The 27,768-nt window shown below is 39.5% G+C and overlaps 1 protein-coding gene and 1 pseudogene across 1 annotated transcript in view; both read right to left on the reverse strand.

Annotated features, from left to right (window-relative positions):
* Positions 1-384: 384 nt before the first annotated feature.
* Positions 385-27,768, reverse strand: part of SNX9 (sorting nexin 9) — an 89,952-nt gene continuing 62,568 nt past the window's right edge. The window contains exons 10-18 of the mRNA XM_019749328.3: positions 21,683-21,813; positions 16,887-16,990; positions 15,518-15,621; positions 11,941-12,018; positions 9,075-9,151; positions 7,874-7,963; positions 5,897-6,011; positions 3,976-4,067; positions 385-2,031 (exon numbers count right to left, since the gene is read on the reverse strand). Coding sequence (XP_019604887.2) covers positions 1,984-2,031; positions 3,976-4,067; positions 5,897-6,011; positions 7,874-7,963; positions 9,075-9,151; positions 11,941-12,018; positions 15,518-15,621; positions 16,887-16,990; positions 21,683-21,813 — 839 coding nt within the window. The 3' untranslated portion in view covers positions 385-1,983. The remainder of the gene's footprint in view (positions 2,032-3,975; positions 4,068-5,896; positions 6,012-7,873; positions 7,964-9,074; positions 9,152-11,940; positions 12,019-15,517; positions 15,622-16,886; positions 16,991-21,682; positions 21,814-27,768) is intronic.
* Positions 10,905-10,996, reverse strand: LOC141571956 (U6 spliceosomal RNA; annotated as a pseudogene).

Genomic DNA, 27,768 nt, shown 5'->3' on the forward strand with positions numbered 1-27,768 from the left:
GTGAGGAACAGCTCTTGGCCTGCTCCTGGGCCTCAGTGGAGAGAGAACACTTAACCGTGGGCCACGCCATGACCGTGCGACCTGAGCGCCCACCGTGAACTGGGTGTCACCTGATGCATCGGGCCATGCAGGTGGGCGGGCACAGCAGCGCTCACTCCACCACCAGAGGGAAGTGGCACACATGTGACCTGGCCCGAGGCTGAGCGGTCACAGGGAGACGTGGCCGCAATGCCCATGGTCCCCACTCTGACTGCACTATCTTGTCTCCCTGCCTGCGCCTATGGCACCACAGGGATTATTTTCAGCAGCTGGCAACAAGAAGCAATTATCAAAAAAAAGAAGAAAAAGAAGAAGAAGAAGAAAAATCACACAAACACCAAAAAGTGTTTTTAAAAAGTGCTTTGAGAATTTACTGTACAGTTTTTTTAAACAATTTATATGTTGGCTTCTACATGCTCTTACATTTGTGTAAAACATTTATACATATTCTTTACAATTTGTACATATATTAAATGGCTGTATCATAAACACTGTTCTATGAGATTCTATAAAAGAAAAATCAAGTAGGGAAAATTCCTTATAAAACATTAACAAAAACCCGTGATATTAAAGAACAACAAGTTCTTATATTCATGTTCATCTGATTTCCTCTTCTACTTATTTTTTGGTTTCACTTTATTTGTGCTGGCCCAAACTTTCCATTTTCTGTAACAGAATTATCAGGTCAGATAAATGAAAGCAGTGAAGATAATAATTAGTAAGGCAACTGTGGGAGACGGAAATACACGTCTGCAGGAGTAAGAGACTGTCTGAGTGTTCTGATTTAAAGCCGATGGTCTACAGATTCTGCTGTGCGTTATGCCATTAACTTTAGTACTCGTGACCTGGAAAGTTCTGCCTGAAGTTTCGGTTAGTCAGGAAGAACATCACTGTAGTTTTTCTTAAACATGACATCTCTGGGGTTACTGCATGTTATTTCGACGGCCACCCTGGTCAGTCCCTAAGCTTTTCCCTTTGGTGGGGATGGGAGGGGTTTATGAAACTGTTTTTCCCCCTTTCAGACAATACCAACTGGCCGACTCGTCTACAACCCAAATCAAGAGGCAAATCGCTCTCTCCCTGGCAGTTCTCATTACGTCTGCCTGGGCAGCTGCGGACTGAAAACAGATGAGAAGCTCTGCAGGGGCGAGTCTGTCCTTCCTGAGCGCAGTGGTGAGCACAGTAAGAGCTTCTGAAAAACGTCCTCACCCTCATTGGTTTTGGCATCAAGCTTGCCATGCTTAGGAAGGAAGTGCGAGGAGAGAACGCACTCCTCACAGAAGACCCCACCAGAACGCTCCCAGGTGGGGGCCTGGGCACCTGCTCACCAGGTATGCCAAGCGTGTCCTCTGAGGGACAGTGAAGCCCACCGACAGGCAAAGGAGGGTGCCGGCAGCCCCAGGAGCCCCTCTTGGCTTCCTCTCCTGAAAAAGTAAGCACTTGAGTCATAAATACGTCAGTGAAAGGCATGTAGATTTCCCGAAATAGACAGGAATCCCAAAGGATTGAAAATTATAAAAATATACAAACATATATATGTTTTTATTCTGGCGTATTTCATATTTTTAAGAAAGCAATTAGTAATTACTTGACATTGGGTAAGAATTGGAAAACTGTGGATGACTTATAAATTACAATTTTATATAAAACATCAGTGGGACAAACGTCTAATTTTCCACTCAAAATTCTGATCATTTCAAGTAGATCCCCAAAATAGAGATAATTTCCATTGGTTTAAATAATGGATGTAGAAACGATAAAAAGACTACATCACTGATGCATTTGGGCTGGTAAAGCAAACAGTTTTTTGCAACTCTTTTCCTTTTTGGTTTTCATCCTTTCTTTCCTTTTTATTTTTTTTGGAGGATGGGGGAAAAAAATTAAATTGCATTGCCCCAAGTCAGAAAGAAGCACTTCGGAGTTTTCTTCATGTTCCGTTCTGTTCTACATAGCCGGGAAGCGGCCGAGGGCCTGCCTCAGCTTTTCTGCAATCTGGTGAAGAAAACAAAAAAAAGTCTGAGATTACACTCCCATTAGGACTTCATAGTGTTCTATTATTTCCATTTCTTATGAGTTAAACATTGTAACAAGCTCAATACGTGGGTCTATGCAGTGAGTCTCTTCCGGCACCAGGCCAGCTTCCAGGCCAAGGCCTGCTGAAACCCCCATGGCGGTGCCCACGGCAGTGCCCCAGCGCGCAGCAAGTCCCTGCACCTTCCCACGGCACAGCCCCAGCTTCTCTGTGGAGCAGCATTTCCAGACTGTCCGCTTTTTCCTGCAGTGAAGCAGGAGGGTCGGTCTTCGTGATTGCTGGATTCCCGCCTTCTCGGACCCCCATGGGCTCCTGAGACCCTTCCTGTCACGCCCGCTGCACTACAGCGGGCAGGCAGTACGCACTTTCCTCAGAAAGCCCCACTGCAGGTATGATGACGTGCCTACGTCTCCCTGAGGACACAGATGCCTTAGTCATCCTTGCACCCTAGGCATTTGGAGTAAGTGAGGATACAATACCTGTTTGCTCCATGAAAAAATACGCAAATTTTAACAATTTAAGGGTTACTTCCTCATAAAACTTACGTTAGGTCTAACAAAGATAGTGACTACATACATACAGAGGGTGCCAAAAAAATGTATACACATTTTACGAAAGGAAAACTGTATTAAAATTGTCAATACTCAATTTATATCGATAACAAAAGAAGAATACAAGTCGTTTGACTTCTGCAATTACAAGAGGGGCTCCAAGTGGTTCCCATCAGTGTCCAGACGCTTCTGATTACGGCGAACTGCTGCTTGAGCATAGGTCACATCTCTTAAAATGGGTATAATTCTTTTGGCACCCCTGGTAGCTTCCTATTTTGAATTACAATGTCATTAATAATTAAATCTCACTTGGGCTTGAGAATTATTTAACAAATCAACATTATCAGAATTTCAAGACTTGCCCTCCAGTCACTTTCTCCCACAGAACACATGTATCTGCTGTTCTAACACACGTGAAAGGCAACCACGCAATGGCACCAGTGAATAAAAAGTGTGCAGCAGAGAGCACAGGAACCGCCTGTGAGGGACAGCATGGCTGCCCAGGCTTCCTTCTGTGGATTGGTCTCCAAAACCAACTGCTTCCAACACGCCACTGACAACACGCATAAGCACACAAGTCACAGCTCCCTTTCCAGAAGCTGCTCGGAGACGGACCCTCCCGGCGTGTCCCGTCCAGAGATGACACATGCATGGACATGAGTCTGGGGCTTGCCTGTATCACCCTGAATATACATGAGACGATGCCGAGGGAACAGCGGAGAACTCAGTAAGAAACATGGCAGCTGACACACGGTCCATTCTAAAGTGACAGAACCTGTCTCCAGAGCTGTGCCAGGTCCGTTTTCTGTACACTCTGGTGCACAATGAAATTACTGTGCAGAGGTACAAAAGTTTACATTTTCATTCCTGTTTTCTGAATGACAATATTTAAGGTTTCACTCTTTCATTTTCTTTCTGCAGTTGCTCTGGTACACTGTGAAACCTTATTCACAAACAAAGGCCGCCTGTAGTGTCCTGTGCGGTGCCAGGCTCCTTGCCCAGCTCAGCCTGCAGGGGTGGCAGGGTGACCTCATCTCATTCAGCAGTGTTCCCTGAGCACAGAGAGGCTGAGGGGGAGGGGAAGCAACCACACAGTGAGGACTTCTCGCGGCCTCTCAACTAGCATCCGTACCCCTCCTTCTTCAAAAGAAAGCCTTTTTTAATCGAGTGTCATTCAAAAAGGAAAAGACGGGTGTCATTAAAAGATTAAAATAAACTCTGCTCGGTATTTAGCCTCTTTTGGTTTAATATGTAGGATTAAGAAATGCAAACGGACCAAATTTCCATGGTCCGCCTATGTGAGCCTGTTCCTGCCCCACGTGCGCGCACCTCGCGGGGAGGAAGCCACCTTACCGTTTCGTAGAACTGCACCTGCTGCTCCAGGTACAGGCGGATGACACTGTTGTAGTCATAGATCCGGTTACTGTGAAAGTGATTCATCTCAGCTACAACCGAAAGCAAGACGTCAGTCACTCCCCACCTGACTGCAAACGACAGCACCTGCTTTCTGGGCTTGGCTACGACTTATCGCCAACAGAACTTGGTCTGATTGGCTCCGGGGCAGGACCAATTCTTGACAAATGATTTGATAAAGAGGCTAGAAAAACAACTCGAACAGTTCATGGCAAACAACACGTTCCGGTAGGTGATTTCTGTTGATCTGCATCTCAAATACCATGAAACCCAATACAGGAAATCGCCCTGATGTGGACGCCTGTTCTGACAGACTGAGCGGGAAACCGAGTCGGTCGTATTCCCTACAGATGACTAGTTCGTCTGTTTATGGTGGACCTAGAGGGACACCTGGCGGGCCCGGCCTGTACTTTCTTGCACAGCAAGTGTCTCGGGCGGCTTCTCGAGGCGCCTTTGAAAAGCGGGGCGGATGAGCAGCCACGGCAGGACGGCCGCCTTAGTAATGGGTTTGCTGCCTGAGTACCAGGCCATCAGAGGCCTCCTCGGTCCAGGCCAGAGGAGCTGACGCCCGTTCTTCATCTGTGCTGAGTGTTATCCATTCAGCAAACCAATCCCTCATGGAAATGTGTCCGTCAGGACCGCCCTCACCTCCTCACACCCCGGAGAGGCCTCTTTCTCACCTCCTTCTTCTTATCACCTCTCACCTGCCTTTCCCCTCATACTCCAGGCCTAGAAAGCCAACTGCTGGCATCAATTGCTACCAAAAGCTAACTGTTTTATATTAAGTTATCTGAAGTTGTGCAAAGCTTCTCATTTACCTATTTGGATAACCTCAAACACAAGTTCAGTACGAAATTCCCTATTTCAAAAACTTCAAAACCCATATCTGTAATCAGGGCTCCCTGTTTCTGCCCTAGTTGCCTTAGTTCTGGAAATCTTTTCTTTCCACACATTCTCTTTTTCCCATGAATGCCCTAGTCCTGAAGGTCGTTCCTGGAAAAGCCTGCAGACATGCATCATTCTCTTCCCCCCAGCACCACACCTTCTTCGGGTCTTAGAGTCTCAGGCGGCCGAAGCCGTGCTCTTCTGGCTGCGCTGACTCATGTCTGCCCCTCCAATCAGTCCATGCAACTAGCAAGCCTTAAACTTTTTTCTCATTAAAACCTTTTAATGGCTTCTCAATTCCCCCATCAAGTCTACACTCTTCTGCCTGGCTTTCAAGGTCCCCCACAATCACCAACATTTATTCCCCAATAACCTGCAAGTACATTTTATTCCAAAGGCCAATGACATAATCCTGTACGATGATTCTGTGTGCTTTTGTTCGTACTAGAACATCCTTCCCCTTTCTCCTCTGCCCATGAATATTCTAATCGTCTACCAAAACAGGAAAAATCCATTCACTGCTCCTACGTGCCAGAAAACAATCAAATATGTAAAAATTAATATCTTCTTTTTACTAACAGTTAAACTATACCTAATGCTACCTTCAAACGCCCTTTGTTTTCTGTGGTCCTGGGGCATGGAGGTTACAAACTGCTAAATGCTAAACTTGGGAACCTGGAACATCATGATAGGTGCTGATATGAAAAGTTTGAAAGGCATCTTCACTGTCTCTAAGAAATAATAAAAATGTTCAAGTTTAATCAAGCTGTCAGGTAAATGTTTGAGAATGAGAAAATAAATATTACAGATTTTCACTAACACTGGGCTCCTGCATACAAGAGGCTTATGAGGACATTTTAAATCAGCTCTTATTTATCTAACCGTTGTTCACATTTGAATTTCTCTCCAGCAAGAAGAACAGCAACTTCTGTGGGGAAAACAATCCCTACCAGCTACACATAAGCCTCTGTCTTACCTTGTAACGCATAAGACATTGTGCCGACGCGTTTCACCATGTTCTGTTTGTCCTGTGGGGTGATTTTACTAGTTGCAACCAGTTTATCACTTTCTTTCACTTTTTCTATTGCTCCCTGCGAAATATAAAAATGAAATGGTATCAGTAAAATAAACCTAATGGATTAGTTATCAGTTTACAATATAATAACGCAACATCTTTTATGCTTGACTTGCTATTAGACAGGAAAATGTCCCCACAAAATAAGAACATAGGGAAAGTATCTAAATGTAACTTCCTTTAAGGCACTTGGAAGCAAAAAAGTTACTATCTTGAAAAATGTAATTAAGCTAAAATACACTCTTTATGCTACAACAAAATAGAAAGCCACAGGGCACTCTATTTCTATAACATTTATAAGCCACTGCCAGATACCAGCAGCTCACAACAGGAAAACAGGCATCAGTGGGCTTAGTCATTGGGTGAGGGCCTCTCTGGCCCCTGCACAGGGTACGCACAGGACTCCCCGTCTCTCTGTACTAAAGCGGAGGGTTTTACAGGCTGGCACTTAGTAGGCGGGCAGATCAGAAAGCTTGAGCTTTACTGTGATTTCTGTAAGAAATGCCGAATCAATTTTAAATTAATACTTAGACGGAAGTAGCTGTAAAAGCGGCCAAGTGTTTCCCGCTCCAGTATCATCACAGTGTCCATACTTAGCGCTGTCTGGAAAGAAACCCATTCCACTCATGCATAAATGAGACTTCATGTCTAGAATTCTTAACTCCGAACAACTTCCTACAACCAGCTAACCATTCTGAGGTTTTCTTTTACTGAGATTTTAATTTCATTTTTTTCCAGTTTTATTGAACTCTAATGACATATAACATTGTATTAACTTAAGGTGTGCACCATGATTTGATATATGTATCTACTGCGAAGTGATCTCCACAATAAGTCTAGTTAACATCCATCACCTTCACATAGTTACAAATTTTTTCTTATGATGAGAATCTTTAAGATCTACTCTCTCAGCAATTCCACTTCTGGGTATATATTTGAAGGAAACAAAATCACTATCTTAAAGAGAGAGTGCACTCCTATATCCATTGCGGCATTATTTACAACAGCCAAGATATGGAAACAACCTAAGTGTCCATCAATGGATGAATGGCTAAAGAAAATGTTCTGAGTTTTATATTAAGCTATGAAGTTGTACAAAGCCTTTTATTTACCTATGCCACCTCTTCACGATATTTCAATGACAACGCCAAATGCTAAAGTGGACACATGTGAGATTGTTAGGATCACTGCCCAGACCTTTGGAGAGAGTTTGTGTGTAAGTCCAAGAACATTGCGATATCCTAGAGTACTACAGCTGATAAAATACCCATAATTCTGAGGCAATACACCAAGTTTGAAACAGAGAGAAAAAATCAACAAGAATCCAAATGTGAGTACACCCTAAACCAATTTTTATTTAGTTAAAAAATGTCTTTTTGATGGGAATTATAGTTTCCATTTATCAATACAGGTAAATATTAAATCAACACTGACCATTTTAATTTTAATGAAGAAACACATCGTTAGGCTCAGGGACAGAATATCTTATTCTCTCTTGACAGGGAAGGGTCTTGAGGACTTGCTCAAGCAGCCCAGGGGTCTCACCGATAAGGGAAAGCTTATTCATTTATTGTCTTGAATTTCAAACACCATGATTATTTTGTTGCATACCTGCCCTAACTACATGCATAAAGGAATACTTTTCACATTTTCAGTTCCTTCAAAATAGTCTTTTTATATAATGAAAGAGACTAAAATCTACTCATATACCCGAACATGTGACGGGACCTTGCTATTTAAACACTCCAAGCACCTCCGGCGGGTTCCAGAAAGCTTCTGACTCAGGAGTGTGCTGCAATGTGGGGCCCGTCAGGTGGGCGTGCATGTAGGTCCTGATTCACCCGTGCTGTCTTCTGTCAACTTCTACAATCAAGTTACCTTGTGAGCGCCAATAATATCTGGGAAGCAGCCAAGGAAACCTTTATATTCATGATTACATTCCATCAGGAAATGGAGATCTTTCTTTGGCTAGAACAAGACACAGGGGGGTTGTTACTGACTGAGGAATTCAGACAATTAAGGAAAAGAAAACTGTGACACATGAGGACTACATTAGCCAAAATATGCATTCAACTTAGTTTTCCTACAAGAAAATAATCTCCAAGACTACTATACTCTCAACCACAGCTTGTAAAGAAAATCATACATCATCAGGTAATTTTTAAGTTGGTTGGTAAAATTAGCTATTTTGATGTGGCCCAAAATACAACACCATGAAGAAAAAAGTACTAGTTAAGATTGTATATTCACATACAAGAAAATAAGATGTTATAGTATAATGCCTAAATTTTAGCAGAGCATATAAAAATATTATTAAAAGTCTGGTAATCATTCTAAGTGGCAACTTGAACATTTTTCATGTTTCTGAATTATCATTTTTAATAGCTGTATTAAGCACAGTTCTAAAAAGTAATCGTTTTACAAGTACCAGGAGAGTAGTTAATGACCACACGAGTGTATGTGCACATGGGCATGTGCATAAACATATTTTTAAAAGTCATCTGAAAAAATGCCCGTTTTTTCAAATTTAGGGATCTGAAACAATTTAGATGATCATTCCCCTTAAAGGAACTTCTTTCTGTTATCTGTAAACAGAATTGAGATCGGGCTACTCGAGACACCACTGAACGCCATCTGCTGTGACAAAGGCCTGCCCCAGGCTGGGACCGACCACAGCAGCTGCTTTCTCTTCACTAGCTGTTGGATCCTGAGCTCATTTCGGGGTCAGCTCCACCATCACCGTTTTCCAGGTGAGGAAACCCGGGCTCAAGAGAGGCTGAGAGTCCCAACAGGGACTTGAGAGTCCCAAGCGCTCCTTCCTGTACATTCTGACTCCTGATGGCTAAGAACGGATCTGAGCCCGGGACACTATAAGGCATTCATTTAGGTTTCTTGAGGACAACTTTATCCGTCACTTTAGCTTGACCTAAGAAACACTATTACCAAAGACCATTGACAAAGATACATAGGAATAGAAGAGGATATATCCACTTGGAAAGTTTGACTTAAAGTAAGTTTTAAATTAATGTAGATTAGATGCTATAAAGTCTTAATATGAATTGTGGAGTTATATTAATACCTGTTCTGCCACGAGACTGGCAATTTCTTCATAAGTCTTTCCTGCTTCTGTTATTGCATCATTGAGATCGGTTTCACCTGGAAGCCATTACAGTTATTATCAGTGGTTATAAGTTATATTGACTTTTCATTCATTTTATTAAAAAAATTTATTATAGAGAATTTCAAACTTTTCAAAACTAGAGAAATAGTATAATGAATCCCCATCTATGTGTCACATAACTTCCCAACTAACAGCTCATGGACAGTATTTTTCACCTATACCATCCACTCCCACCTTCCCCTCACTGGCCACGTAACATTTCATCCACAAATTTTACTTAGAAGGGCTCTTTTAAAAATAGGACAATACCATATCACAATTAAGACAACTGTCCCTGTTATAAATTAAATGATCAGTGTACAGCTTCCTGGCACCTCACGCCAGCTGCTTGAATCAGGATGGAGAAAGGTCTACATGGAATAAAGCTGATGTGTTTAAACCTAGAGATTCCTTTTCCTCGTTTCTTTCTTTTTTTTTTTTTTCCCTTGCAAATTTCTTTTCGGGGTGTGTTGAAGAAACCAGGTCATTACGCTGGTACCCAGTCTGGGTTTTGCTGACTGTCTCTGTTGTGATAACATAGTCCTCTGTTCCCTGTATGTTCTTTACACTAGTTGTTAGATCTAGACGCTTGATCAGATTCAGGTGACAAAATTTCTGGTTGTTTCTATTTTGTGTGACGTTAGAAGCCACAGGTGACGATCATTTAGATTTTTACTTTAGTATAGGTTTGCAAAATGGTGTTACCCCACCTCTATCACTCCTTCTTTATTAGCTGAAATACTTCTATAAAGAGAAACTTTCCTTTAACTTCTTGGTTACCTTGAGGTATAGGAATAGGAAAAGCATGTCAAATGCTTGATTTTTTCCTCTTTCCAGTTTTTAGAATGAGCTGACCCCCTACCACGCCCCAAAGGTAAACGAGATGAACAGTTTTTGAAGTATCGTTGCATTAAACATGGATTTAAACGTATTTGATATGCTTCCTTCCACAGGAATTATCTGCACTAATGCTCAAATCCTTTCCTCACTGGCCAGTCAGTGGAAGGCTCTCCAAACGGGCTCATCAGAGCCACTGTGCTAAACAGGAGCCCCGGCTCACTGTGGTGGGACATGGTGTTCAGAGATTACCCTGTGTGATGCTGGGCTGTTTCTTCCTACTGGACAGAGGCCTTTTCAGTGAACACAGCACAGCAAATTGTAGTATTTTTAAAAGAGGAAAACACATGATGAACTCATATTACTATTTCCAATTCAAATGTAGGACGACATGGTTTTTCATATATATTTTTAAACTTTTGATTTTTTTAATCTCTTTAAAAATTTTAGTGTTAACAACAGTAACATAATTACATATTTGCTTTACCCTACAACATGTAAAACGGTTTCGGAAGTTTAGAATAACAATACCAATATTATATTGCTAACCATATGATTACTGAAAACAACTAAACCTTTTTGCAGTCTTCTATACCATAAGCCATCTGTTAGTAGGGATGTATGTACATTCAAAATATAATGTTTTAAGGTGATTTGAAGTAATTTGGAGGTTATACCTCCATCTTTATGTACAAGTAATTTGTTTTATTTTGCTTTTGCTTCTTAGGACTTTTTAAAAAAATATTTTAACTTAAATTTGTATTCTAATAATCATGTAGAACATTTACGTGGTTCCAAAGTCAAATCTGCAAAAAAATATGATCAGGAGTCTAGCTCCCGTATCTGTTCCTTTCTTCTCCCATAGATAACCAGTTAAAAACTTTCATCGATTGTATTTCCATGATAATCCACAAGAATATAAAATGCTTCATGAACTTGTGCAGGGGCCATGCTAATAGTCTCTGTGTTGTTCTGATGTTAGTATACGTACTGAAAGGGAGCATGGAGAGTTACAGTTAACACAGCTGAGCACCCTTAGGAACTGAAACGCGCATTATTGCCAGATGGCAGCACTGCCCCAACATACCAGCATGTCTGTGCCAATGGAGACGTGATAAGACATTGTGCTTAATGCTGCTGACCTTCACTTTCCTTGAAATGGGAGAAAGTATTCACTGGGGACTTGAATTCGTATGTGGGAGCCCTAAATCCTAAATTTCGGTGAGACTAATTTCTTATTCTTGAAAATCCTCAAAATATTGACATCCAAAGGCTTGCATTCCCTCGGTATCAGGATCAATAAACACCCTGGTGAAAGTACCAATTCTGTCACTTCTGTAAGTGACAGGATGTACTCAAATTTAATAGGTGCCACTCACCTGACAAACACTTTTACTTCCCACCTGCTCCATATGCCAAATTAAGGAAACATAAACCAAAATATAAAGGAAAACAGCTAACTTGTTCTCTCAAGTGTTGTCGATATAAATACACAATGAACTTGAAATACCTCAGGTAAGATATGCAATGTGGGATAAACTGAAAACAACTGTAAGTTATGGAAAGACTTAAGGCAACATGAGTTTGTTAGTCAAATTTTTTCCTCCAAATGACCTTGATGAGAGCTGGCCTTGTACTAGGATTGACTTCGGTTTGGCCAAGACATGAAAGCAAGGGTAGAGTGCTACATATTACAGCCACCAGTTTTATTAAGACACAAGAGCTATGCAAAAAAGAGCAAAGAAGCCAGCACAAAAATACAAATAACAAGTCTTCACTTTTCTCAAAAGTCAGAAGGTGAAGTTGCAGAAGTCCTGAGCGGAGCAGCCTCGCCAATTTGAGTGTCAATGCCAGTACCTGCAGAGTTCTTGTTTGTCTGCAAGAGCCTGAAAGAGGGCAGCTAGTCCGAATCAGACAGTAACAGCTCAAGGAATAAATAAAGACGTACCTTGATAACCACTAGAACTGAACACTGCTGCTAAACTCTGCAAGGCCTTTCCTATCTTCTGATATTCCTTGGGTAACGCTGAAAGAGGAGAAATAAAAAACTGTCAACTAGTCCTCTGAGTAAACTGAAATGGGATTCAACTATTTTCTAAGAGTGATTACTTTTATAATAAAAAAAATTTGAAGTGATTCAAAACAGTTTGTATTCTTTAATAAAATGATTGATTTTTTAAAATTAATGATTTGTTTCAATTTGTAATTAACAGGTGGTTCAATTAATAGTGGATGCTATTTTAACAACTGTCACCACTGCCCCAATTCTTACCGAGCGAAATCAAAGTAGACTGGAAGGTCATTTAGAAGGCGATTTCTAGTTTACAGTGCTTTCACACAGACCACCCCACTTGGTACCACAATGGCCCCCCACCCAGAAGCAGACACACGATTTCCAACTCACGGGTTAGGAAAATAAGGGTCATGGAAGTAAACTGGCTTGCCCAGGCTCACATGGCCAATAAATAATGGCTTTGGCACTTGTGATTCCAAATCCACTGCTTTTCCCACTATGTTATGTATGTATGAATGGTTATTTACAAAACAACAAAACCGAAAGCAACAAGGTGTGGAAGAAAAAAAAGGTAGTGGGACTTCATAGGGCCAGGGAGGAGGGATTGTAGGATCTGTGTAAGAAGATTAACTGATCTCTAAGGTTCCTTCTCATGCTAAAATTCTAGGATCCCAGGATCACTTTGGAGAACTTCCTAGAGAAGAGTCTCTGTATCTTAGGCTGTTTTCTTTGCATCTGTCTACAGTCCCTTTAAACACATCTTTGTCTTCCAAAAGAAATTATTTGCTTTGCACGTGAAGAATTAGTGTAGTATTGAAAAATAATAATAATTCGGGGCGGCCAGATGGCTCAGTTGGTTAGAGTGCGAGCTCTAAATAACAGGGTTGCCAGTTTGAGACCCACATGTGCCAGTGAGCTGCACCCTCCACAACTAGATTGAAGACAATGAGCTGCTGCTAAGCTTCCGGAGGGGCGGCTGGATGGCTCAGTCGGTTAGAGCGAGTGCTCTTAACAAGGTTGCTGGTTCTATTCCCGCATGGGATGGTGGGCTGCGCCCCCTGCAACTAAGATTGAAAATGGTGACTGGACTTGGAGCTGAGCTGTGCCCTCACAACTAAATTGAAGGACAATGACTTGGAGCTGATGGGCCCTGGAAAAACTCACTGTTCCCTAATATTCCCCAATAAAATTTATAAATAAATACATAAATAAATTTTAAATAAATGAATAAAAAGAATTCAAATGTCTAGGCCAGAGAATTTGAAGTATGGTCCATAAACTGCAGTAATCAGGACACACAAATTCAAACTGTACTAGCTTGATTTTAGTAAACCATTTACTGTTTTGTAACTCAGTTTTTGCCTCTATACTCGGGGTCAAAGATATGTGCCATTTGCTGCACCACACAGCGTGTGCTGGATTTCTCACTTTACAGATGTGGATTTTTTAAAAACTCTTTTGTGAGAGTAAAGATGTAGGAAGATATGCCTGACTCAAATCCTAAATAAAGTGTTCAACCCCTCCTCCCCCCAAAAAAGGAGCCAGCCTTAAACCAATATTTCTGTAATAAATTTGGCTTTATGGGTTACACACAACATGGAGTTGATCGGATGTTAGATATTAAGGGATTTAATTATTTAAAAAGATCATAACCCCAGATTTTTGTAATATCCTTAAAAAAGTTCAAAATTTGCATTCATTTAAAATATTTCTAAAAAATAGGAAACAGCTTTCAAAGAACATACAGATTTAACTGATTTGTTACTATGGCCTCATAAGAGTTTACAGCTAAAATTAATTATTTTAAAAATGAAATGACTTCATTTATATTTTAGAGAAATGTCACTCTCCTTTTTGTTCACGAATTATTCCTTGTGACCAAATTGAAACAAATCTTGTTTCCTAGTGCTGTATTTGCATACATTATTTTCTCAAGCTTAGTTCTGTATTAAGGATATGTGGCATCGTATTCCTTTGCTGTGGAAAAGGAGCAACTGTTACTACTTCCAGTATCTGCTCTACTTGTTTATACTTCCAGTGCCTACCCCTCAGGTATGAACAGATAGTATCAAGTGTTTCATTGATATAAAATATGAAAATAGAGGGCCATTCAATGTGAGGCATGCAGGACCTTTTTTTCCTGCAAAAGGCTAGACAATAAATATTTTAGGCTTGGTGGGGCCACAAGTTTCTGTAGAAACTATTCAACTCTGCCACTGTATCATGAAAGTAGCCACAGACAATATGCAGATAACGCGTATGGCTGTGTTCCGATAGCACTTTATTTACAAAAACAGGCAAGACAGATTTGGCCTCTAGGCCAGAGCTTTCCAACTCCTGATGTAGGGCTTAGATTTCAGGTCAGGACTAACAGATCCCAGAACTGCTATTAACTTTGCTCTGCTATTTTAATAATTTATCCACAAGTCACTCCACATTCAGTTTCTTGTTCATTAAAATTGTTTTTTGACTTCAAATTCTGATTCTTTTCCATTATTTAGAGGAAAAATACCACCTTTAAAAAAACCTTGACAGAAACACATAACGTAATCACCTTCCTATACTGAGCATCAAAATACTGAAATAATTTAAAAGTGCTATGTATTACTTTTATAATGCAAAGAAGCCGTTTTTATTTTTAAAAAATAACTGCAGACAGCCAGTATTCTTGCAGGTTCTAGAAACAGACTAGCAGTTCCTCTTCCTCCCGAGGTTAACATGGACCAGCCATACTGAGAGCTGTTTCTCTCTGGGCCCCAGAAGGCTGTGCGGCAGTGAGGGCAGCATGGATGGACAAGGGACAGAACCTCCCGGTCCTCCAGGTGCGGGATCCCTGTGAAGGCCGTGCCGCGGTGGTCAGGCCTCTGGAACTGTCTGAGCCTTAGAGAGAAACAGGGCAGATGCTGCGCAGGACGCCGCAGCTGGATGCCCCAATGTCCCTGTCGTGGGCTATGTGACACCAGAGCTGCATGGCCCTGGCGAACACAGGAAACGCGGTTCAGCAGAATGGCAGTCTACAAAGGGAAGGGACGGGGACCAGCAGTCGAGGACACGGAAACAGCAGGCAGGAAGCCGTGGCTGGCAGCGCTCCTAGTCTGAGTCATCCTGAGTTTTCTACTATCAATTACACTGGTTTTTCCTAAAAATTAGGGCCTTGGTCAAATATACAACATCTTATCAATGGATAAAGATTAAAAAGTAAAATCGTGAGATTAAAAATAACCACAAGCACTCTAAACATGCAGAAAAGATTACTTTCCCATAGATTACAAAACCCTAAATAACTGGAAATATTTAAGCAAACATGGTGTTTTTTTATGAGAGTTCTTGAAGTGGCTTTGTTCAGGCCAACTGTCTTGTTTAACTCGGGTTGAGAAGGGAAGATCATGACTTGAGGTCACTCAGTGCATTTCTGTCTCAGGCGGCGCGGTTCCCTAGTGGGACACAGGCCGTAAACGGGAGCCTGCACCGCCCCTGTGAACCCCGCCGCGGACGCAGGAGGCACACTCACGTCCTGTGCAGCGCTTCCAGTGCTCCTGGCCCACGGTCAGCAGCTCCTTCACGCCGTCATCCATGGCTTTGGTGAATCTACCAACGGCATCGCACTTCTGTTCTCTGCGGGGCAGAAACACAAGAAGGCACGGCCTGGGCTCAGCCACCAAAGCCCAGGGGCAGGTGGAAGCGGGGAAATCCCATGTGGTTGGACAGTCCCACCGAACTCTCCCAGGTACTTGTGGGCTTGCTTAGGACAACTGCCCTTTAACTACATTGGTCCTAAAAACAGGCTTGATTCACGTTTTTAAAGGACTATTTAAAAATGTGTCATTTATATTTTACCCTGCCTCCTTTCCAGCTCAATTTCTTGTGAATTTTCAATAAAATTACCCTAAAGTAAATAAAATCCTCATTTCTTGAATATCTTATTAGTGAAATTCGATCACTGGCGGTACTGTCGAATATATCAAACAATAATACAGGTTGTTAATGGTAGTTGTTTGTTCATTCCAACACTGAATCACAGAAAATAAGCTGGATGCACAACCATGTACGGGAATACTGAACGTATCAGTCCTTTAAGGATGCAAACAGTATTTACCAACCTGGAAAAATCACAATATACTCTTAAATTTAAAAAAAAAAAAAAAAAAAAAAAAAAAAGATTTTTTATAAAAGAGAATGCATAGTGTGAGGTCATTTTTATTGCAAACATTTTTTTCTTTAGATATGTATGTGCAGAGGAGGGTTTGGAAGACTACAGACCTAGGCCAATATGTTACCACTGATTTTTCTCTCTGGGTAGTTGGCAGATTGCAAGGTGTTTTTTTTCTTGTCTATATTTTTGATAACACATAAGCAATGATTTTACAAGAAAAAACCTTCTTAAAATAAAAATAAACCCCAAGATATTTTATTAGTCTTTATATAGAAAAGGAACTACTCCAGATTTTCAACCAACCCTACATGAATAAAAAGACTACATGATTAAAAACAGATTAAAACCACCCAGAAAAAGCAGGTCAGAGACTGCTTCCTTCAAGGCAGTGTATAGAGAGGTTTCTGCTTTGTTGCACATTACGTGGGTGTTAGTTGGCTCTGTGACACTTTTTTCATCATATTTTACTGAAAATAACTACCAACCACTGTGTCAACTATGAAATCACTGACATAAGGTAAAAAAGAAGCAGACTTTAATCTGATGTTATGGTTAGAAAGTGCTTTCAGGCACAAATGATGCTTTTCTTGTCACCTGACTGCAAACCGCACTCATTTCACACACTCTAGCCTGACAGTCTGAATTCCACTTGTGGTCGTACTGGCCATGACCTCTAAGCAAAGGAGGCAGACACAGGTGAGAAGGAAAGTCTGGTGGTATCTCTTACACTTCTATTAAGTCCAAGTCAGGTGCCTCTGGTTCCATGGTGGAAAATATCATAACTCCCACCAGCTCGTCTTTCTCAGCCTTCCGCTTCCCAGTTTTCCATTCCTGTAATAGGAACATCATAAGTTAAAGTGGAGAGCGGAGTCACACTGGCCTTTGAAAATCCCCTACCAGAATCGGCTCACTGGTCATCTTTATCTTTCTACTTTTCAGGAAGCAGGTCCCATGCCATCTCCCTGTGCACCCAGGGCCCAAACGCCTTCCATCTCAAGTGTCACCTCAGACGTGAACAGTGCCCTGCACAGCACGTTCTTCCAGTGCAGTGATTCAGCCACTTTCCTAAGAGCTACCCATATAAACACAGCGAGTCACACACCCACCCTGAACTTCGACAAGGTGCCTCAAATTTTTAGGTTGTTTTCTAAAAAAGGTTAAAGCTTTTCTAAAATTCAAGACAGAAACCAATATTATGAGCTATTTTTAAAAAACATACTATTACATGATATATACGAGGTCTGACAATTAAGTTCGCAAACTGGTTGCAATGATATTGCTATCCTTTTTGGATTTATCAGAGGGATTATTCATTAGGAATTTGTACCAACTGGACAAACAGTTAACCAAGTTTGGAAGCGCTGAAAAGGCTGCGTGAAATGTTAGACAAAAATGACCTGAACATTTCACCAATTCATGAAAACGACCTGAACATTTCGCCAACAATTCATGGCTCTTGCATCAAGACAATGAACCAGCTCACACGGCACTGTCTGTGATGGAGTTTTCAGCCAGTAAACAAATAATTATATTGGAACACCCTCCCTACTCACCTGATCTGACCCCAATGACTTTTTTATTTACCCAAAGATCAAGGAAATATTGAAACAAAGACATTTTGATGACATTCAGGACATCAAGGGTAATATGATGACAGCCCTGATGGCCATTCCAGGAAAAGAGTTCCAAAATTGCTTTGAAGGGTGGACTAGGCTCTGGCATGGGTGCATAGCTTCCCAAGGGGAGTACTTGGAAGGTGACCATAGTGATATTGAGCAATGAGGTATGTAGCACTTTTTCTAGGATGAGTTCACGAACTTAATTGTCCGACCTCATATATCATATATACACATACACATAGATAAGTGCCCAAAGCAAAAACACCCAGGCAAGGAACTCTCACAAAGTCCATTCCTGTGTGAATACCAACCACCAAGGCCAAGAGGGAGATGCCCTTCCCAATCACCACCTCTTCCTACCTATCACCCCCTCTTTCATGGCTGTCATTTCCTTACTTTTAGAGTTTTATCACAAAAACATGGATCTCGGCACTACCGTTTTGCTAGTATTTTGCATCTTTCGTGCCTGGTTCTTTTTGCTGCACCTCTACCTGGAGCTACAGTCACGTGGTCGTTACAGCTGTAGTTCATTCATTTCGTTGCTGTAGAATATGCCCCCATTTATTTACCCATTCTACAACTGGCAGCTACCCCGGCCCCTGCCAAGTTTGCACAAAACTACTATGTACATGTCTTCTGGTACATATATGTGCATGCATTTGTCGGGGTGGAAAATTGCTTACTTTAGTAGATAATGACAAACTGTTTTCCAAACTGGTCTCACCCATTTTCACACCCACCAGCAGTGTGAAGCCCAGCAACTCCGCGTCTCACGTAGAAGACACTGGGTATGGTCAGCCTTTCTAATTTTAGCTGTTCTGAGTCAGCAGTGTATTCACTGTGGTTTTAATTTGCACTTCTTTGATTACAAATGAGATTAAGTACTTTTCTATACATTTGTTGATGATTCAGATACTTTCTTTTGTGAAGTATATTACCAAATCTCCAATTTTTCTACTGGGTTATCTTATCTATTAGTATGGATTTTCACATATTCTAAAATCAGCACTTGGTTGGTTATGTATGTTTATACCTTTAGCTTATTTTTCACTTTTAATGGCTTCTTCTGATAAACACAAATTCTTAATTTTAATGTAGTTTAATTTATCAGTGTCTATAGTTAGTTGTTTTTGTGTCTTATTTCAGAAATTCGAGAGGAATGAAGATATTCTCCTGTTACCTTCTAGAAGCTTTTCTGTATTGCCTTTCACATTTAGACCTGAGAACTCTTTGGAAATAATTTTTTAAAACTTTGTACAACAGAAACTTCCAAACATACAAAACTAGAGAGAAAAGTGCAATAACCCCCTACAGACTCAGCCTCAATAATTATCAAAATTTTGCCAATCTTGTTTCATCTACTCTCCTCCATTCTACCTTTTTTAAAAATTATTTAAATGGAAATCTCAGACATAATATAATTTCACCTGTACATACTGCATTATATAGCACCTTTAACAGTTAAGGCCATATACTAAAAACCTAACCACCATGCCAGTATCAACCTTAACAAAATCAATAGTAGATTGCTGTGAGGTAGTGACCAAATTTGATTTTTCCCCAATGGTACCATTCAACTGACCCAGCACCATTTATTGAAAAGACTGTCCTTGCCCCAGTGCACTCAGCCCCATCTTTGTCAAGTGTCCATTTTGTTCTGCTGGTCTGTTTGTCTATATGCCACCACCTTGCTACTGAAATTCTTTAGTTTCATGAGTCTTGAAATCCAGTCAAGTCCTCTTCCCACTTCAGTCTTTTTCAAGAGTATCTTGGCTATTCTGAGTGCTTTGATTTTCTACATATGACATCTTTACTGTTCTTCAATCCATGAAACATAGTATTAGAAAATTTATTTAGGTCTTATTTTATTTCCCTCAATGTTTCATAGTTTTTTATGTAGATCTTTTGTACATTTTCTTATATTTATTCCTAGATATTTGATATTTTTTGTGCTATTGAAAAGATGTTTTTAGACTTTCATTCTCTGCTTATTGCCAATATATAAATGTGCAATGTCTCATATCCACCTACCTTATTAACCTCTTATTTCTAATAATTTTCTGTAGATTCTTTGGGATTTTCTGTGTCCATCCATCTATATGAGCTACTATTCATATGCCAATGTCATAGTTTTTAGTGATTATCTAGTTTTACACTGTCAATTTAGCCAGTGAGGAAATTGTGTCTCAAGAGTGTAAATGTCTTGGCCAAAATCACAGAGGTTGTTAGAAGCAGAGCCAAGACTAGAACTCAAGCGGCTTGACTCATTTATTCCTCGTATATCACTTTTATGGTAAGTTGATTAATCTTTAAAGGTGCCATTAAAAAAAACCCACACACACACCCAAAAACCAATGTCTACATTTATTATTATTATTAATAATATTCTGCATAAAACAACCTTTAGAAGTATTTTCTAAACCAAATCCTTGCCAAATCAATCAAATAAGCCCTTGTTAAAAGTCCTGCGAGTCACCAGAAGGGCTACAAACTGGATGGGGGCACCATGCAGTTTTTGTAACTACAAAGTAACTCAAAGAACCTAATATAACTACTTGACATACTGTGACTAAATATCACATCTCAACAGAAAAAACCAGAGGTTTCCAGAGCAGCCTGCAAGGCTAGACCGATGACATACACAAATTCACAAAGAAATGCTAAAGCACCTCAATGCTTTCTAATTCCTGACCTGGCTACGTACAACACATTCAAATGAGACTGTGAATTCTAGAAATAAGCAATAACTGAAAATAAGGCCCAAATATTTACACAACGTTTAAGTGTATGCATATGTCTGTAAACACAAAGCCCTAAATTTAGGCTTGTTATTGTAAATGTGGTCACTTTAAATAAGAAAAAGTAGTACAAAGAAGTTTAGCAAGTAAATCTCTGTCTGGAAGTTCTAACAAAGTATACGGTATTCTATTATTTCATTTAACATGAAAATCATTTCATGATTTTTTTCCCTAGGATCATAATTTGTTTCGTACCTGCTACTGGCATCTGAGCTCACTTATGCTTTTATCCTTTAGATTGTTTTCTAAGACATGTAATAATTGTTGTAAGAAAAACTATGGAGAAAACATCTTTAGAGAATAAGAAGACACAATAAGTACAGTAAAAGCTTCATGAGAGAAAATAGTTTTCAAAGCCGACAATAACGAGATATCAAGCAGCCAATTTTTTCTTGGTTATCAAAAAAGGACAGATGACCATTGGCAGAATGATTGGCCACGGGGACGGGCAGAGCAGCATTTACTTTGGACTAACAACTATTATAGAGTCTGGAAAAACAACTCGGTTTTAAGAAGGATGGTTCAATTCCTAATCTACTTTTCCTTTCAAAATGCTATCACTTTGTAAGGTCAAAATGTGATCATAAAAAAATCACTCAATTACCTTACTTCACGCTGATAATATCCTGCATACTGTGTTTTCCCAAAAATAAGACCTAGCCAGCCCATCAACTCTAATGCGTCTTTTGGAGCAAAAATTAATATAAGACCCGGTATTATATTACATTATATTATATTAATTTTTGCTCCAAAAGACGCATTAGAGCTGATGGTCCAGCTAGGTCTTATTTTCGGGGACACACAATAGTTTGGTATCTATCCCATGTTTAAAAGCATCTAGGAAAAATGTTCTCACTCTATCACATCTTTCATCCCCTGTCCACTACATTCCCCGTTTATGGGAAGCCATCCTGGCAAGCAGTTCTTTCACATTTTACAACTAATTTCCTAGGGCTGGGATTTAGATGTCTATTCTCTCATTGTCTTTGGAGGAAATGAGAAATAACCACCTAGCCAACATAGTTTTAACTCCTTTCAGACATAAAACTGTGTGCATGTGACAATTCTCAACAGACTCTTAAGATTCTCAAAATAAAATATCCTACCTTTTCATCCCGGAAATTTAGAAATTGCTGGAAAACCTCACTTTCTGAAATTACTGGATGACGACACATCCTGGTCATCCACGCCTGAAGTCTCTCCATGCGCATTTTGATAAATTCTTCTTCAAAGCGACCTGCAAGACACACACCGAGAGCGCTGTACATCTGGGTCTAAAATGAGTTACTGTCACTGCAATTGGAAAGCTGTTTACATAGCTACTGGCTACTTAGTATAAAGTTATTTAGTAAAAGGTCAGTCATGGTAATGTTTTACTAACCTAAAAACAAGCAACACAGTGGATGCTGAAAGACCCATAGGAAAGATAAAACAGATTTTTTTAGTTTGTAAGAATGAAATTCCAACTACACAAATTAATAAACCTTTTAATTGTAATAAGAATAATCACAGCCTTGAAGTGCTATTTACTTCAAGGATCCCCAAAGTACTTAACAAATTTAAAAGTAAATTTTATTTCAGTATGAAGAACTTTCTCTTTCTTTGAAACTACCATTATGCTACGTCCTGCATGTCCATATTAAGTTCTATAGGCAAGAAGAAAAGGGTGACAAAGTGGAATTTTAAAAGTAATTCTTACAAAGCACATAAAATTTCTGTATTTATAAAAATGTGTCCAAATGCAATATAATCTCAGATATGCAAATGAAAATTTAGTATTTATGGAAAGTAACTCAGGATTGTAGCTTTCCCCCTCTGTTTTGTTTTTTAAATTACTTAAACTAAAATAGAAAAGGCAAAATTTCCAGGAGTGCAATAATGAAAGCTGCTATCTCAGAACTCATGACTGTCCTAAAACAGAGCTTAGTAAGTCATATTTCTATTTTAAAAGTAGAAAATCAGCTTAACAAGCCTGACATACCAATCATCAAGTGAACACGGAGAATTTGTATAAGCCGACCAAAGGAAATCTCTGAGTTAAAAGCCTTCTGGAAATGGAGATTCCAGCCACAGGTGAGTGAGGTTATCAGTTAACCCAGTTCCTCCCAAAATAAATATAAACCCAGACAATCAAAAAAATCAGTGCTCTGGAAACCAACCAAAGGCAAAGGGCCATCTGAGAAGTGTTTCTGTTTGTGAAACTGCTGAACTTCAGGCACGAACAATGGAAATCTGTGGCGTTCTGGCCGGGGCTGCCCCGGCCACCTCATCCCCTTCTTGGGTGACATGGAGGTTCTGCCAGGGAGGAGCTGGCTGTGAAGACTGGCAGCCGTAGCTTCCCTGGTGAAGGAGGATGCTCACTTGACCTGGCGCAGTGGGAGACGCCCATGCTCAGGGGTGGTGGCAGTGACAATCCAGAGGCTGGGAACAGGGAGGGCTAACGGCTCTACCGGCCGAGGTTAATGGTTGAGCAAGATATTCCAGGCCGAGGCTGAGTGCAGAAACAGTGGTGATTAGATGGGGTCCAAGGCAGACACACTCTGGCCAACTCTGAGGCTGCATCGTGTAAAGGAGACACAAAAGGGCCCTCAAGAAATTAAAAGCCAGGGCTAACTTGAAAATGACATGAACTTTGAATGTGCTCCCCTACACAAACACAGACCCAATGGCAAGGACTGAAGCTTCAACGGCTTGAGGTAGGCTTGCCACTACTCTACACAGTTGCAGTTGAACCCTAGGAAGCCAAACTTAAAAAGAAAAACATAAAAATAATTGAGCTGCAGGAGAGACAAATTTCTGAGACTTAGCCCAGGCAAGTTACTTACCAAACAAAAAAACAAAAACCATAAAGCAGAAACAATAAAAACCTTCAGAGACAAAATTCAGAACCCAGAATTGCTAAAATATATCCTGTAAAACGTCCAGTTTTCAACAAAAAATTAAGAGACTGTACAGAAACAACAAGGTATAACCCATACTGAGAAAAAGTGTCAAGAAAAGTTTCCTCTAAGTGTCCCCAGATGTTGAATTTAGATGAGAAAAACAAAACGGCAGAAAAAGCAGTTTCTATAAATATGTTCAAAGGACTAAGGGAAGTCATATTTAAAAAATTAAAGAAAAACATGACAAGGAATCAACAAATGGAGATTCTTAAGAGTGAAATTATTTAAAAAAATCAAATAAAAACCTTGAAAATACAGTAACTGAAATTAAAAATTCACTGTAGGGGTTTAACAGTAGATTCAAGAAGACAGAAGAATGACTGACTGAATCTGAAGATAAATCAACAGAAGTTATCTAATCTGAACAATAGAGAGGAACAAAACTAAAGAAAAATGAACTGAGCCTCAGAAAACATCAAGCACACCAACATACATGGGAAATCCCAAAGGAGAAGAGAAAAAACGTTTAAAGAAAGAAGTTGGGCATTTCCCAAACTCAATGCAAAATTTTAATCTACACTTCCAAGAAGCTCAACAAACTCCAAGTAGGATAAATATAAAGATATTGGGGGCGACCGGATGGCTGAGTTGGTTAGAGCACAAGCTCTCAGCCATAAGGTTGCCGGTTCAATTCCCACATGGGATGGTGGGCTGCGCCCCCTGCAACTAAAGATTGAAAACAGCGACTGGACTTGGAGCTGAGCTGCGCCCTCCACAACTAGATTGAAGGACAACGACTTGGAGCTGATGGGCCCTGGAGAAACACACCGCTCCCCAATAAAAAAAATTAATAATAATAATAAAAAGATATCCACACCAAGACCACATCAAGATATAGCAGAATCAAACTGCTGGAAGTCAAAAACAAAAAGAAAATCCTGAAAGCAAGTGAAGACGATTCATCATGCGTGGTGGGGTGTGCGTGCACGTGTGCATGAGTGTGACCGACAGGACAGAACGATTTGCCATCTGACACAGTGGAGGTCAGAGGCAATGGAAGGACATAGTCAACATGCTGAAAGAAAAACTATCAGACATGAATTCCATAACCAGTAAACCTATCTTTTGAAAATAAAGGCAACATAAAGACATGCCCAGGTAAACAAAGTAGGAGAGAGAATTCCCTGATAGCAGACCTGCATTACAAGAAAGATTAAAGAATCCTTCAGGCTATTACCTCAGGCTAAGAGGAAATTACCCAAATCCACAGGAAGAAATAAAGAACACCAAAAATATGTGTATTAATATAAAAGATTATACAGATAGGCAACTAGTAAAACAATAACTTAAAAAATTTAGTTATTAAAAATGAGAAGAATTAAAATGGCACATTAGAAAATATTTAACTCAAAAGGAAGAACAGAGGAACAAATAGAAAACAAACAGCAAAATGGCACATGTAAATCTAACTGGGTTAATAATCATATTAAACAAAACTCATCTAAAAACTCCAATCAAAATGTAGATTGCCAGACTCTATAAAGAAAGATCCAACTATGTTACCAACAAGACATGTAACTTAGATTCAAAGACACGAACAGATTGAAAGTAAAAGGGTGGGGAAAGGCACACGACGCTAACAGTGCCCAGGAGAGCTGAAGTGGCGATGGGACTATCAGACGCAATAGACTTTAACAAAGGAAACCTTACTAGAAACCAAGGGGAACATGTCACCACCTCAGGAAGATACATCAATTACAAACTTAATGGGGACTTAACAAGAAAGCCTCAAAATACATGAAGCAGAAAGTGACAGAACTGAAAGGAGAAACAGTCTAACAATAACTATGGAAAATTATAGAAAGAAAACTGGCAAGGTTACAGAATCATGAACAACAGTTTCAGCCAACTCAGCTTAACTGACAATATAAATAGAGTATTCCACCAAATTGCTGTTGAATTCATATTTTTTTGAAGTACTCACGGAACACTCTCCAGGATAGACCATATGCTAGGCCCTACAAAAATTCTCAATACATTTAAAGGGATTAAAAATCACAGAAGGTATGCTTACTCTCAGAATAAAATTAGGTATCAAATAAAAAATGTGGAAAATGCCCAAATATTTAAAAATTAACCTATTTCTAAATAATCCATAGGTCAAAAAACTTACAAGGGAAATGAGAAAGTATTTTTAACTGAACATGAAAATGCAACATATCAAAATTTATGAGAGATAGATAAATCAGTACTTAGAGGAAAGTCTGTAACATTTAATGATTGTGATAGAAGACAAAAATCTCAAAACAATACGTTTCCATGTTAAAAAAAACTAGAAAAGGAGCAAATTAAATCCAAAGCAAGCAGATGGAGAGAAGTAGGAGCAGAAAAGAATGCAATAGGTAAGAGAAAAACAAGGGAGAAAAATCAAGAAAATAAAAGAGACACCAATTATCAAAATGAGGACTGAAGGAGTGATTATCACCATAGACTTTGAAAGTACACAGGAATACTACAAACAATTCTAAGCCCAATACTACGAACAATTCTAAGCCCAATACTACGAACAATTCTAAGCCCAATACTATGAACAATTCTAAGCCCAATACTATGAACAATTCTAAGCCCAATACTACGAACAATTCTAAGCCCAATACTATGAACAATTCTAAGCCCAATACTATGAACAATTCTAAGCCCAATACTACGAACAATTCTAAGCCCATACCCAACAACTGATACGAAATCGACCAATTCCTAGAAATAGATCAATTCAAAACTACTGCAGCTCACTGAAGAAGCGAGAGCCTGAAGAGCCCTGTATCTATTTAGGAAATTCGCAGTCAGTCCTCCCCAAAGAACACTCCAGGTCCAGACCACTTCAGTGGTGAATTCCATCAAACATTTATGAAAGAAATAGTACCAATTCTACACTCTCTCCTTCAGATTATAGAAAAGAAGGGAATACTTCCAAACTTGTGAGGCCAGCAATGCCCTGATACCAAAACCAGACAAAGACATTACAAGGTAAATATAGACCAGTAACCCTCATGACCACAGACACAAAATTTCTCAAGCAAATATTAGCAAATCAAATCCAGTAATTAAAAAAAAACACACAAAAAAGAATAATACGTCACAACCAAGTGAAGCTTATCCCAGGAATGCAAGGTTAGTTCAGCATATTAAGAAAATCTGTATTATTACCTCAATAGATGCACAAAACACATTTGACAAAATTCAGCATCTACGGAGAAAACCTTCAGCCAACTAGGCATAGAAGTCTAACTTGATAAAAGGGGAGCTACAAAAATACCTAAAGCCAACATCCTATTTAATGGTGAAAGACAATTCTTTCTCCCAAATATTGGGAACAAAGCAAAAACATCTGCTCTCACCATTTCTGTTCAATTTTATATTGGAAGTCTTAGCCAGTTCAATAAGGCCAAAACAGAAACAGATGGCACAGAGTGAAAAGAATGAAATAAAAGTCTCTACTCCAAGATGACATGATTGTCTACATTAAAAAAGAAAAAAAAAAAAAAATCACCCAAATCTACAGAAAAATACTTCTGGAACTAGTGAATTTAGCAAGGTCACAGATACAAGGTCAACATATAAAAATCAACTGTGTTCTGGTGCAACAAAAAACTGGAAAACAAATTAAAAAACAGTACGATTTACAATAGAACCCAATGAAATTCTTACATGTAAACCTAACAAAATCTGTATTCTGAAACATATGCAGAGTATGTGCTGAATCTCTATGATGAAAACTACAAAACACAAATGAAAACCAAATATGATATATTTATGTTGTTGGATTAGAAGACTACACATTAAGATTTTAATTCTCCCAAAATTGATCTACAGAATCAATGTACTTCCAATCAAAATCCCATCATGATCATTTATAGATATCAACAAACTGACTTTTAAATTTACATGGAAAGTCAAAAAAGAATAACCAAAAACAAATCTGAAAAAGAACCAAGTTGGAGAGTTCACAACACCTGATTTAAAGACTTACTACATATAAAGCTGTATTAATCAGACAGTGTGCAACTGGCAAAAGGATGGATGCATAAAACAATGGAACAAAATCTGAGTCCAGAAATAAATCCACAAATATGGTCAACTGATTTTTGACAAAGGTGCAAAGGAAATTCAACAAAGAAGGAATACTCTTTTTAACAGATAGAATCAGTGGATATCCAGACACATAACATAAACCCTTACCAGACCTCACATCTTATACAAACATTAATTCTAAATGCAGCATAGACCTAAATGTAAAACCTAAAACTACA

This window comes from Rhinolophus sinicus, chromosome 2 (genome assembly GCF_057876585.1).
Source record: "Rhinolophus sinicus isolate RSI-liver-muscle chromosome 2, RSI-T2T, whole genome shotgun sequence".
NCBI lineage: Eukaryota > Metazoa > Chordata > Mammalia > Chiroptera > Rhinolophidae > Rhinolophus > Rhinolophus sinicus.